The sequence below is a fragment of the Zonotrichia leucophrys genome, chromosome 6 (assembly GCF_028769735.1).
Source record: "Zonotrichia leucophrys gambelii isolate GWCS_2022_RI chromosome 6, RI_Zleu_2.0, whole genome shotgun sequence".
Classification (NCBI taxonomy): domain Eukaryota; kingdom Metazoa; phylum Chordata; class Aves; order Passeriformes; family Passerellidae; genus Zonotrichia; species Zonotrichia leucophrys.
Genome location: NC_088176.1, coordinates 6,697,689 through 6,711,233, shown reverse-complemented (window position 1 = coordinate 6,711,233; position 13,545 = coordinate 6,697,689). Strand labels below are relative to the sequence as shown.

General features: G+C 49.0%; 1 protein-coding gene across 2 annotated transcripts; it reads right to left on the bottom strand.

Moving 5' to 3' along the window:
- Positions 1–1,782: 1,782 nt before the first annotated feature.
- VAX1 (ventral anterior homeobox 1) lies at positions 1,783–12,790 on the bottom strand. 2 transcript variants are annotated; one of them, XR_010440748.1, is made up of 5 exons: positions 12,233–12,470; positions 10,353–10,540; positions 8,124–8,669; positions 2,631–2,692; positions 1,783–1,795 (listed from the first exon to the last, which is right to left on the bottom strand). XR_010440748.1 is itself a non-coding variant. In XM_064716530.1 (3 exons), exons 1-3 carry the CDS (start codon positions 12,468–12,470, stop codon positions 8,130–8,132), a joined length of 966 nt encoding a protein of 321 aa, XP_064572600.1. In that variant the 5' UTR covers positions 12,471–12,790; the 3' UTR covers positions 7,998–8,129. The 2 variants fall into 2 exon arrangements, 1 of the variants encoding a protein (XP_064572600.1); XM_064716530.1 differs by lacking the exons at positions 1,783–1,795; positions 2,631–2,692 and having other exon boundaries at positions 7,998–8,669; positions 12,233–12,790.
- Positions 12,791–13,545: the final 755 nt, after the last annotated feature.

The window sequence follows — 13,545 nt, the reverse complement described above, 5'->3', positions numbered from 1 at the left end:
CTTTGCTGAGAAATAAACTCACCAAGTTTCTCAGGATCTTAATCTTAACAAAGGGCAACTATTTCATGTATCTCATATTATTTTCCCTACGATCACATTCAAATTACACCAGTGGAAGAAAGTATTAAATATACATGCAAACATCATTAAGCATGTGTATGTATCAATTAACTTGGTAAATAATAATAATGACAGTAAAAATATCTAAGAAAACACAATGCACTGAGAAATAATAAGCATAATCCTTTCCATTCAAAATGTTTCACTCCATGGGGCCAGTAATCCAAGACTGTTTCCATAAGGCTCTGCTGTTTTAGCAGCTGTGACACAGTATAAAGTTTCCCATTTGGAGCCTGAGCACAATTAAAGTCCTCCTCAACACCTGATGTAATGGGCTCTTATTTGCTAATTCATCTCAGTAATCAGCTGATCTTGAGGATGTTCACAATGCTGTGTCCAGAGAAATATAGAGATTATCTTGGAGCATGCACTCAGGATGCCTTGGATTGGCTATTTATCCTCCTCAGCTCTTTATGGCAACAGACACTTCACTCTCCTGCCTGTTTCTAATTTCCATTTAGGATTTGGTTTATGAAATTGTTTAGAGGCCTCAAGGAGATTATAACTGTCTAGTGGTAGACACCCTTTGGAGGTTTAAATTAGAGACCAGGCAAGAAAATAAAGAAAGGAAGAAAGATCAGGGCTAACAAGAGGCAATGAGTGCTAACACTGAATTGGAGTCAACTATGGTGGCTGTCAAATTTTTGATCACAATTTTGCCTCAACTTTATTTCAGTACACTTGTACTTGATATTTATATCTCCCTCTGAATAGGTTTAGATGAGCATCAGCATCCCCATTGCAGAGGAAGAGCAGATAGAAACTCACTGGCCAATGTCTAACAGTGCTCTCAGAATTGTACAAATTCTGGCAAAAATGAGAATTCGTCTTCTTAATTTTTCTTAATTTTTCTTCTTAATTTTCATGGCTTTTGAATTAAGCCAAGAGGACATCCTTCCATGCTTCAGGTTGTCCTTCACTTGTTTCTCTCTCTAACATCATTTTTGTAGCCAGGTATGACCTCAGTAACCTTTCTCTCTTTTGTGTTCTGGCTGGCTTTCTTCCCAATATCCAACCTGAATCCACACCTCATGACTTGCCAACTCATTGCTTGCCAGGATGAGTTTCCTTCTACTTTTTGTCCACTAAAATAAGAGGAAAAAAAAGGTGGAAGGGAATTTAGAAGAACAAGAACTCTTGCAAAATTTTGCTGGATTGATCCCTGTGCAGCTAGACTAATAAAAAAATCTTCTGATATATAAAGGATACCAACCTTAGGAAAAATTTAAATTCATGTTAAATTTTTTAAATTTTTGAGACAAAATTGGAAAACGAGTTTCCCTTTGGTTTTCCATCCATCTCACAGACTGGTTTTCATGCACCTTCAGTGAAGTGCTTCTGGATTGTTGTGGTGGTGCATCTGCCACCCTCCTCATCCTCGGGCCTGCTCTGTGGCCTCAGAAGCTCCTGATAAACCCTGGTGGAACCAGCTGGGGGTTGAAGCGTCCATTTACCACACCATAAATCACTCCCTGCTTGTACCAGGAGCTCTTGCACTGTAGAGGTGGAAAGCACCAGAAACATCAGCTTCCAAAAAAGGTGGGAAACAAAGGATAAGCAATTTTCTTTTGTAACCTTGGTAAACCACTTACCTGGGCTGTGGCCTGAGTGAAGTGGCACCAGTGTGAATTGTAGCCTGGGTGGAATGGTACCATTGTCACAGCACTCTGGGAAGCTGCAAAAAAAGCACAGCAGTTGTTGGCTTGGGTTATGGTCAGGAGGGAAACCTACTGATGGTCAAAGTCAATCATCCTGTGACCCTGTAAATGTGGTCCTAAGTGAGACCCTTTGAGTTCTCCTGGACTGCAGCAGCTGCACCAGCTCCTCCCTGTGACTGGGGCACCTCTCAGAGCTCCCAAGCCAAGTCTGTGGTTCTCAAGGAACCATCTCTGACAACAAGGCTGAGGCTGATTCCCCATCCCACCACATCTCTACATTCCTCAGAGTGAAACCCTTGCCTGTCAGGAAATGCAAAGTGTGAGCATTGATGATTTGGTGTGAGTATTTCACTGAACCTGAGGGGAACTTTTGATAGGAGCCTTTACACCCATAGACATCTGTGTACACATAATTTTACCTGTGTGCCTGTGAATTGATTATGGTATGAATGTTACTGTCTCAAATCTATGGTTAAGCCATTGTTGTAGTGAGCCCTACTGAATCACTATTGTAAATGTTAAAGAATTCAATGATTAAGTGCTGCTAAACCCCTTTGCATCCATATCCTTCACACCCTTACCTGCTTTTGCATTCCCAGATTCCATACAAATAATTTCAAATTGCTTCTAATTTGAGCTTCCTTTATACACTTTAACATGTGCAGTAAATAGTAGAGTGAACCTTGCCATCAAACTCTGTCAAGTTGTATTTCCACAAATTCATACTAAACCCGTGCCCATACCTTTGGTGGTGTTTCTTCAAGCTACCAAACCATTCATTTGTGAGAGCTGTAAGAAGAGGTTTCTGCCAGGTAGCTGTGCCTGGTTCTGTGACAAACTTTGTGGACCCACCTTGTGTGGATTGAACTCTTTTATTTGCCCTCTACATCTGGTTCCTTGGTTTTCTGCTTCAGCTGAAACACAAAAAAACAATTTATTCACCCAGGCTGTGGCATCTCATCAGATGAGGCCTGTGATCCTGTTTTCTTGCATTGGCAATGACACCAAGTGCTAAGAAAAGGTTTGTGTTCTGGGCAAATCCTTATACTGATGTGATGTTTTCATTCTTGCTCACAGCAGGGAGATCAAACAGAAGAATGGGTTACAGATAGCTGAAGAGAAAAAAGCTCTGGGAATTTACTTTTTTCCAGAGAGAATAAGAAAAGAGAATAAGAAAAAAAAAAGAGGCAGCACCTCTTGGCAAACAGTTATATTAAGTACAGTTTGCAAAAACTGTGTATGAAAATAAGTTAAAATTATTTTGATTGTTCGTGAGAAAGGAGACAAAAGGTAACATGGTAAAAAAGTTAAAAAGGATGTGGTTGCAGAAGGTGGGAACATCTGTTCTGCTACTTCTAATGAACTTGGGACAATTCATGTCAATAAAAATTTGACATATAAAAAACCCATATAAACATATTAAAAACATATACAAAATATAATAATTTTTGTTCTGTGTGTGATTAACTGTGGAACTAGCTCCACTAGAAAAGTTTGAGACTTAATATACAAACTAGAGTCAGTCATTTACACAGAGATGAAGAACAGCATGAGCACTAACAACTACATATAGAAAGATAATAAATAAATACTGTGCTTAAGTTGCTCAGCAATTATAAGAAGCAGAAAGATGGGGAGTAAAGTGCTTGTTAGAGAGTTCTTACACCTGAGTCAGAAGTGTCCCAGGTCAGCCCCTGCCAGCCAGCACTTTGGCCACAGCTATGGCCCAGGGTCACAATTTATATTGTGGCTTTTGCATAGACAGCATCACATGCATTGATCTCATTTTAGCTTCCCTGGTAATTTTGTTAAACACTTGCTGGTGGCTGTGACTTGCTTCTGCTCAAGAGTTATTCTTTGGAAGTGTTTTTCTTTCCTTAAAAGTAATTAAATTCTCTGAAGTTAATCAGAGACCTGGTGTGCTTTTTTCCATGTCACAAGGTCGTGTACCTTGGGCTGATGACAGGATTGCAAATGGGGACAGAGTGGTCAGAGGCTGCACTAATCCCTGGCATGAGGATATGGAGGAGCAGCAAATAAAGCAGGGTCTATGTTAAGTGGGTGGGCAAATGCTTTTGAAAATATCCTCTAAATAGACTGATTCCTCTTTTCCCTATGTGTACCTGGCTAACATTGTTTTGTGTTTTCCCTGGGTGCTCTGGAGCTGATCCTGGGAGCTTTTCCTTCCTGAGAGCCACAGGAAAAGACATACTGTCCATGTACCTGTGAAAATACTCCTTGAGTTGATGAATTAGCCCATGCTGCACTCCATCTTTGTAAATCCTAAGCCCTATGTGTAGCTGCTGCTAAGGAAAAATTTAGAGATGTCCATGTGCCACAGAAATCCTTCTGTGATTTCCTTTAAAAATTCATGCCAGATATAGATTTATACTTGGTTTATTTGCTTTCCTACTAAATATTCCTGCCCCTCACATTCACACATGCTCCCTCTGCATAAACCAAATATTTCTCTGATTGAGCTCTAATGCCCCAGTGATGGCCACAAATAAAAATACAGCAAGAAATGCAGCAAAACCTTTCAGCAGCAAATAGCTTCAGGAAGGTGGCTTGTGTTCATTGCTCCAGTAGGATGAAAATCAGCATTTCAGTGCAAACAAGCAAGTAGTGTCTCTGGGCAGCACACAGCTTCAGAACAGCTTTGGTGTAGTTGGAAAAAAAAAAACCCAAAAAAATCCCACTGAACCAACTAACCAAAAAAACCAAACCAGCTTTTATATTCAGCTTCACTGTATATGTAGATGTGTGTATGAATGATTTTTAACTTGTCCTATGCAATGACACAGGTGGTATTCCCTCTTTTTTTTTTTTACAGAAATGCAAATGAATATATTTTATATGTCTGTTCTGTAGAAAGCAGGGTGTTTTGGTTCTCAGGGACCCCGTGCTTTTGAAATGCTGAAAATTTTAAAGGAAATGACCGATTGCCTCCCTCCCTTGGGGCTCCAAGGTTTTGGGGTTTTGGCCTGAGTCACAAACAGAGACTGAAACAGAACTGTGACAGCCCTACACAGGACTGGGGAGCCTCTGGTTTTTGCTCCAACCCTAGCCCACAAGCAGCCCCTGATTTGGGACAGGTGGAATTTGAAGGAGACAAGAAAAAAAGAGAAATTAAAATTTCCTGAAATATTTATTTCAACTGAATGCTTAGACAAGACTCCTTCACACTTCAAGGCACATCCCTCTTTTTTTTTCTTTTAAATGTTCAGAAATAGTTAATAATAATAGTAATAAGAATAAAAATGTCTAGCTCTTCACATGAATACTGAGGACTGCAAAGCTGTAAAACAAGGGCTTCTGCTATTGTGTCAGCAATTTAGCCTGGTGCTGGCTTAAACTGCCTTACAAGGGGAGCAGAGAGCTTACACTGACCACAGCTCCAGCCCTGAGACTGCAGATCAGGCCAGCAACCAGGGAAAAAGAGCTTCATGGCACCTGTGTGAGGGGACAGGAATGCTCCTGCAGTCTCTGGTTAAAGAGAGGAGCAGGGAAATCCTCTTTTCAGATGAGGACACCTGAGCCAGCTCTGTCAGAACACGTTTGTGCTGCTGTTCCCATAGCTCACAACGCAGCAGCGAATTTGGGCACTGAAATGGCCCCATCTCAGCTGCAGGGAGGTCCTGCAAGACAGGACAAATTCATCACACAGCTCAGCCCCCTGTTTGGCAGGGGAGCCCAGAGAGTTTGGGTGGTGATAATTCCCTCCTTGGGAAGGGAATTCCCAAAGGCAGCCCAGGCCAGGGCTCCCTTCTTTCTGCGGGGCTGTGGGTGATGCTGTGCAGTCCAGGCAAGTCACAAACTGAAAACCACCCTCTCCCTCCAGATCTCCCTGGCAGATCTCTTCTGTCACATTCAGCTATTTTCTTTTAAATACAACACTTTTCCCTCCCCTCCCCCTGAAGTTTTCCAGTCTTGACCAGCAGTTTCAGCGTCACCTCTTCAAATGTCACCTGTGATCCCCTCCTTCACCCCGGCTGCCCTTCCCTAGATAATTTCTACACTCTTCATAAAAAAACACCAAAATCAGCATCACCACTGCATCCTTCCCCCTAGCCTGGAGCAGTGCATCTGCCCTGGCTGGGACAGGCTCGTGGCAGAGCCCAGTGGAGGCCACAGAGGGACCTGAGGGCAGGGCAGGGCTGTGGGGACAGCAGGTGCCACCCTGCCCAGGTGGCTTGGCCTGGGGAGCCAGGGCATTGGGAAACCTGCACTCCTGCCCAGTAAAAACCCTCAGGGCTGGGCTGCCAATCAGAATGGAAGCAAGAGCTGCTCAGAAAACCCCTCTAAATATCTGTATTTGTGCACACAAGCTGAGCAGCGTCTTTACATGTGCCTGTACATCTGTATGTTGTCACACACGCATGGATGTGCAGCCAGGAGTGGCCCGGCATGGGCAGGACAGGTTTGGAGGTGAGCAGTGCCCTGCACGGGGTGGCACCTGGCAGGGTGGGCACCTCCGGGGCACCGGCAGCACCACGGGCACGGACACAGACAGGGATCAGCCCCCGGGCCAGGGAGAGCTGCAAGGGCTGGGTCAGAGCCGAGCACGGGACTGGGAATGCCCCAAACTGCCCCAGCCGGGAAATCACCCTCTACGAAGTGGATCTCACAGCCCCCCGCTTAAAATGAAACATTAAATTTAATTTTAAAACCAGGAAAAATCGGGCAGGTTAAATAGGGATAGGGCTTTGTTGTTATTTTGTTGGTTTTTGTTGTTTTTTTTTTAAGTGCACGTGTAAATGAAGGCAATTTGGGTGCTACAAATATAAGACGAAAATACACCTAATTCCGTCATCATATAGATATAATATATTTCACTCTCACCACATAAATACAAAACATCCAAATATCCAAAACATTCAGAACAAAAGTTAGTAGCAAGGGCTCAGCGCTCGATTCATTCATTATTTTTTCGACTAGTTGCCTAGAAACTTCAGACGTAAATAATTTACAATAAAATTACTATTTTCTTTTCATCCAGCTCCTTCTGTCCAGTTCTGGTCTATAGTTAATTCTATATTCTACAGCAACCATTCCACTTTTTGTAATTTTTTTTTTCTTTTTTGGTTACAGTTTGGTGGCACGTATTTATACAGTTTGTAAACGCCATGTGTTAAAGTTCAAAGAAAGAAAAGAAACTTAAAACCAAAGTAAATAATTTTTTCCCCCAAAGAACTACCTAAGTACAGCATCCCTTTTGTGGCAAATTCAAGTACCGAAATTGAACAGAAAATCGATCCAGAATACTAGAAGGTGAAATACATATGTTTGTGGAGAAAATAGCAGTAAGAATTATGAAAAAAAAAAGTTTGTTACATAGATGTGTTTTAAAGTACAAAAATAACAATAAAAGATACGCTTTTTATACTTTACGTTCGTTTCAAATGAAGTGTGAGCGATATGCGAGAGGGTTATTTTAGGAGGAAGGAAGGCTACGGGGTTTTTTTGTGTTTTGATGAACACTGAAATTATTTGGAAAAATCAAATAGAGCAATAAAAATTAAAATTACGATCGCAACAGATCTAGGTACAAATAGATTTGTGAGTTCCGTGATTTGTCTGCAGGCTTGTTTTTGCAGATAAGCTCCGCGGGACAGGCCCGTTGGAATTCAAATAAAAAAAAAAAAAAGGAAAAAAGGGGAAAAGGGGGGCGTTGTGTTATCTCGAAGGAAGAGACAATTTTATGCAAAATTTCTGCAGCCACTGGTTTCTGTCTCCCCTATTCGTGACTGTACGTTCAGTCAGTCTCGGCCCTTCCCACATTCAAGATTTACGGTGAAAAAGAAAAGTTGCTGGAGGATTTCCTGACTGGTGCTAAGGGCTCGCTCGGGGCTGTAGTGCAGCGAGTGTGGGGGTAAACGGGGGCCACAGGTGGGGCCCCAAAACCTTTGTGCTTAGAAATCACTGAGTCCGGGGGACACAAAAAAACCACCCCAAAACGGGCATCACCTGGCAGCTCCATCCTCCTCTCTCCGAAATCCCGCTCCCTCGCTCGGCATTGGCCGAAGCCGATGGAGGGGAGCCCGGCCGACCCTCGGCCCGACCGCTGACCCTCTGCGTCCCTTCCCGACCGAACGAGCAGCGCGATCGCCCCTCCCGCCCGGACAGACGGACCGCGGGCAGCGGGAGCGCACCGGGAGGCGCCCGCAGCCCCCGCCGCGCCCCGGCCCCGGCCGCCCCGGGCTGCGGGCCCCGCTCCGCCCCGGCCCGCGGAGGGAGCCGCGCCGCGGGGCTCGGGGGCGGCGGGGAGCGGGGCACGGCTGCCGCCGCCCGTCCCATAAATACCGCCACAAATAGAGACTATAAATATAAATAGGGGGAAGGTACTTAGAGTCAGTCCAGTGCTTTTTTCTCAGCGCTCTCTTTATTGTTGGTCCGGGAGTAGGGCTCGAAGGCGGACGAGCTCAGGTAGCGGGCCGACAGTTCCTGCAAGTTGCCCGCCAGCGAGCCGGCCACGGCCAGGGGCGCGGAGGAGAGGCGGCCGGCCACGGAGCCCAGCAGCGCGGGCACCGGCAGCCCGAAGAGCCCGTGCCCCGCGGCCGCCGCTCCGTGCAGCGCCGCGGGCGGGGGCGGCCCGGCGGCTCCGCTGGCGGCCGGAGGGTGCGGGGAGCCGCCGCCGCCGCCCGGAGCCGCCGCCGCGCTGCCGCCGCCCGCCGCAGCCAGGCCGGGCCCGCGCAGCGCCGAGCCCAGCGCGCCCGTGGCACAGGGCGGCAGCAGGCCCGGCAGCCCCGGCGGAGACAGCAGCCGGCCTTGCTCCAGCAGCCGCAGGACGCTGCAGGTGGCGGCGGTCTCGGACACCACCGAGCGCAGCTCGGAGTCCTTGCCCTGGTCCTTCTTCTGCTTGGTGCGCCGGTTCTGGAACCAGACCTTGACCTGCGGGCCGGGGAGAGAGGCAGGGTCAGCGGGGCGGGAGGAGCGGCGCCCCCCGGCAGGTGCCCCCCCGGAGGCTGCGGGGGAGGGCTGGGGCACAGGCACTTGCCAGCGGGGAGCGCTTCCCAAACGCACAAAGCCACGCTCACAGACACAGCCTCCCGCACCCTGTGTCTGGGCCCGGTTTCGGGGTGACCCCGGGGCCTTTCGTTCTGCATCTTTAACCAGACCTCTCACTTCGTCCTAGTTTACTACAGGCCGGGAATTCTCCGCGAGACAGAGCCAGCCCTTTCTCACCGCTTTATTCTAAGCCGGCTCAGCCGGAGCCCCGGGCACTCCGCGGCTCCCAGCAGCCGCTGCCCGCTCCGACTGCCCTTCTTGGGGGTAACAGCAGCAATGAGCTTCTTTCCCCGTATTCCAAACTGGACGCTCTCTCTCTACCCCCAAATAATTTTAAATAATATTCAACTTTAAAAAAGAATTCTGGAAGTCACCCAAAAAACCACAAACAAAACCAAAACCAAACCAAAACACAACAAAACCCACCCATGGTGGGCTCTGTAACCTACGAACTGTTGAACTTGTCACTCCTATGCGGCAAGGAAAGAAAAAGCTAATTATCATATCAGGGGAATTTACTGTTATATGATGTTTTCTGGAAATACGAAACCGGCTTTAAGTTTGGACTTTTGGATGCTTCCCTGCGCTCTCACACAGTTTTAGGCCTCCTGTCGGTCCCCGGCCTTTCTGCCCTGGAGGGTGCAGGAGCGATTCTCCCCCTCGCACATACAAGGACTCAAAATACGGCCCAAACTTCAGCCCCATTCCCGGATCTCTCATACCCAGGAAAGCCCAGCCCGAACATCTCCAGCCCGGCAGCCCGGGGGGAAGGTGCCCGTCTCTCCCTGCGACTTTGAGCGCCTGTATGCCGGGGCTGGGAGCGGCTCGGCCTCCCCTCGCTTCTCCCCGGCCGCAGCAGCGAAATCTCCGCGCCCGGGGGTGGCGGCTCCGCGCAGCCGAACACACCGAGCCTGGCGGGGCCGGATCCCCGCGGGCCGGAACTGTGGGAGCCGGACACACCGAGCCTGGCGGGGCCGGATCCCCGCGGGCCGGAACTGTGGGAGCCGGGCACACGGAGCCTGGCCGGGCCGGAGCTGGGGGAGCCGGGCACACCGAACCTGGCGGGGTCAGATCCCCTGAGGCCGGAGCTGGGGGAGCCACTCCCTGCCCGGCGGGAATTTGCCTTCGTGGCCAAGCTCCCTCCGAGGCCCTCGGGCCTCCTCGCCCGCGGGGAGAGCCCAGTGGGGCTGGGTGAGGGCACACGAGGGACTCCCTTGGCCAGCAGTTCCTCTTGCCGTGACACACGCAGTTAGGGACACACGCAGTTAGGGACACACTCAAGGACACACTCAGTTAGGGACACACGCACTTAGGGAGACACGCAGTTAGAGGTCCCCAGCCGGGACTCCTCAGCCACGAGCCCTCAGCTCCATCCCGGCCGGACACGCGTGGGCACCCCGGGGCTGCCTAGCCCCTCGCCCCGCGGGGGCTGCGCTGAGGGCGCAGGAGGCGCGCAGGGCCGCGTCCTTGGGCCCCGCAGGGCACGGAGCTGCCCGGGCCGGGAAGGGGGTCCCGCGGGGCAGGGCAGGGCAGGGCAGGCGCGGCTCCCCGTCCTTGGGGCGCTACCTGAGTCTCGGAGAGATTGAGCTGGCGGGCGAGCTCGGTGCGTTCCCGGCCCACGACGTACTGGCAGCGCTGAAACTCCATCTCCAGGCGGTAGAGCTGCTCGGCCGTGAAGGAGGTGCGGGTCCGCTTGGGACGGTCCAGATCAAGCCCTTTAGGCAGAATAATCTCTCGGATTGAACCTTTGGCATCTGGCAAAGAAAGGCGCAGTCAGCTTCATACCCAGGCAACACTCCTCTGCTTTTCCCCTCCTTTTTATACTTTCTAATTTTCCAAGGGGAAGAGCCGTCCCCAGCGCCTTCAGGACCGAGGCACGAGTCGGGATGGAGCAGGGTCCCTGCGACTGAGGCTCTGCACCTGGCCACTGCACCCACGGAAGGGAAAAAACCCACAACACAGAAGGAAGGAGGGGGCGATGGGGGCCCGGGCCTCTATAATTAATCCCCTCAGCCCATTTAAAAATTACTTTGAATATATTGCGCTCACAGTGCGACACTGCGGCATCACCCACGGCCCCTCTGGGAAGCTGGGGAGAGAGAGATCCTTCAGGCCAGGCTTTGTGCCTGCCTGGAGTGCAGGGCTACTCTTTGTTCCCCTTGGGCTCCGGGCTAGGACTTGCTGGTAGCCACCACACACATTCCGTCCCCCACCCCAAAATATAAACACTTCTTATTATTAATTTTTTTAATAACAAGTTTCTCATGCTTCCAAAAAAAAAAAAAAAAAAGCTTTTGGAGGCAGCAGTGCCCCGACCTGGCTGCCTGCCACTGTGAACGTGGGGACACCTCCAGCCCACCCTGCACCGCTGCCGCTGCCGCTTTGGGGTTTTGGCAACGAGAAGCAGGAGGGAAAAAAAAAAAAAAAAAGGAGGGGGGGAGGGAAAGAAACCAAGGCACCAACCAGCCCGCAGAAACCTCACTTTTCTGGTAGCCCCGACTGGAAGGAAAGCGGGACAAATCTCATTAACACGACTGTCAAGCTAGAGCCAGATTCAGGTTACCTTAAAGCCTTCGGAACTTTACTTGCCGTAATTTTACCTCCTCGGTACGTTTTAAATCAGAGACAATCACATCATTTTAATCTGACCCTTCTCTGGGTCAGCCAGTGGTGTAAGGATTAATTCTGGTTGTCAAGGCCTGCTTCCCACATATTTTGTTCCGATTCTCTTCTCTCCCTCCTCCCCCAAAACGCATCTTAATAAAACTGAAATTTCTTCAGGTAATTTTTTCTTTTTTTTTGGAGGGAGTAAGAATAAGATTATTTAGCTGTTTTAGCCTGGAGAAAGGACGAAGATTGAGGGAAATTAAACGTATAACTATTAAAAAGTAATAATTAAATAACCCTTCGTCATCCCTCCATTTATTTTAAAGCTGGTGGTTATTTTAAAACAGCCCTTTCCTACGGGCTGCCGGGCACGGAGAGAGGAGGCACAGAGGGAATCTCTGCCCTCCGAGAGGGCCTCGCTGCCCGCAGCCCCTCGGCCGCGGGCGGGATGCGCGGGCGCGGAGGGAGCGCGCCCGGCAGAGCCGCGGCCCCGGGGCAACGAACGCGGGGCTCCCCGCGGGGACCGGCACCCCGGGAAAGCTGCGGGGCAGGAAAGGAAAAACAAAACAACAATGAGCGGGGCCGGTCCGTTCCGGGGCAGCGCCGGGGAGCAACAACGGCGGCTTAACTTTGCGCCGAGACTGCGGCGGAAATTCCCCGGGATAAAGGCGGCGGAGCGGGGCCGGGGCACGGCACAGCCCGGCCCCGAGCGGGGTCTCTCCCCCGCAGCCGTAGGAAGGGCTCTGGACCCAGGGCCAGACCCCAGGCAAAGCGGCAAAATCAACCCCATCTCCCGGGCTCACCTTCCCCCACCCTCGCCAAACACCTCAAACTCATACCTCTAACTAGGATCCTCCTGCAATAGTCCGGATCAGCCGAACTAGATTTACTTTTATTACAACCTTCCGTGGCTGCAGAGGCAGAAAAAGTCCCTTGCTGATCCTTCAAAAAAGAAGTAGAAATATTTCCTTCAGACCCTTTGCTTTCCTTGCCCTCTTTATGTCCGTTCTTCGAGACCCGGTTAGCTTCAGTCTCTGAACTGCATCTAACGTCCATTTTGTCTTGTTTCCCAAACATGTAGTGCAATAAAAACAAAACAAAAAAAACCAAAAAAAAAAAAGCGCCAACAACGATAACAAAAAAATTATAGAAGAGTAGAAGAAGAAGAAGAAGACGAAGTCTATGCTGGATATTGCACGACTTAGGGTGAGATCGGTGGGGATCTGTAAAGCACCTTGAGTAAGGAAGATCGGGTTTTATCCCACTGGAAAAGCAGCGGCTTCCTCAGTCCCAGCGTCCTAATGTGACTGTCCAGCTTCCCAGAGCGCCCAGTGATCAGGTACTCAACAGTACAACTCTAAAATGATTTAATGTCTGCCTTATTACAGAGACATGTAGTTGTTAGACACACAGAGGGACGCGCACTCGCTGTTTCAATTGATTACGGGTAATTTTGCAGCCTCCACATTTAGGTTACCTCATGAATACACTAAATTGTTTGGATAATATATCAGATCGTAATGGATGGTTTGTGTGCTTGTCCCCAATCAAGTAGAGTTTAGCCAGTGAATAAACTGAAATGATTGGTCTTGCTTTCAGGAAACACACAATCAAAAGACTGAGACTTCCAGAAAAAAAAAAAAAAAAAAAAAAAAAAAAAAAAAAAAAAAAAAAAAGGAGAGAGGAAAAAAAGGGTGGGGGAGAGGGAAAAAAAAAACAACTTTTGACAAGATTCACCCTGAATTGTTAGCACCATTAGCAGCCATTATTAACTTTCTTCAGTCTGCCTTTGACCTCCCGATTATATAGTGGCTTTCTCCAAAGCACGCCAAATAAATCTGAATAAAGCTGCTAGGAAAGGCTGAAAAAATGCAGTTGCAGGGGGGGTGAAGAAAAAGCAAAAAAAAAAAAAAAAGCCCCCTGGATTGTAAACAAACAAACAGATCCCCAGGACGCACACACCCAAAAAGTTCTTCCTCCAAGCAGATCTCTCCAAGGAAGCAGGTTATCTTGGCCAGCAGAAATCCTCGTTAACACATCTCCCCACAGACAGCCATCTTAAACTCCTACCTCTCCTTATTTCAGTCCCGATACTTGCTTTTTGTGCTTCTCCCTCTGTGTGTGTGTGTATGTGTGCATGCATGTGTGTCTG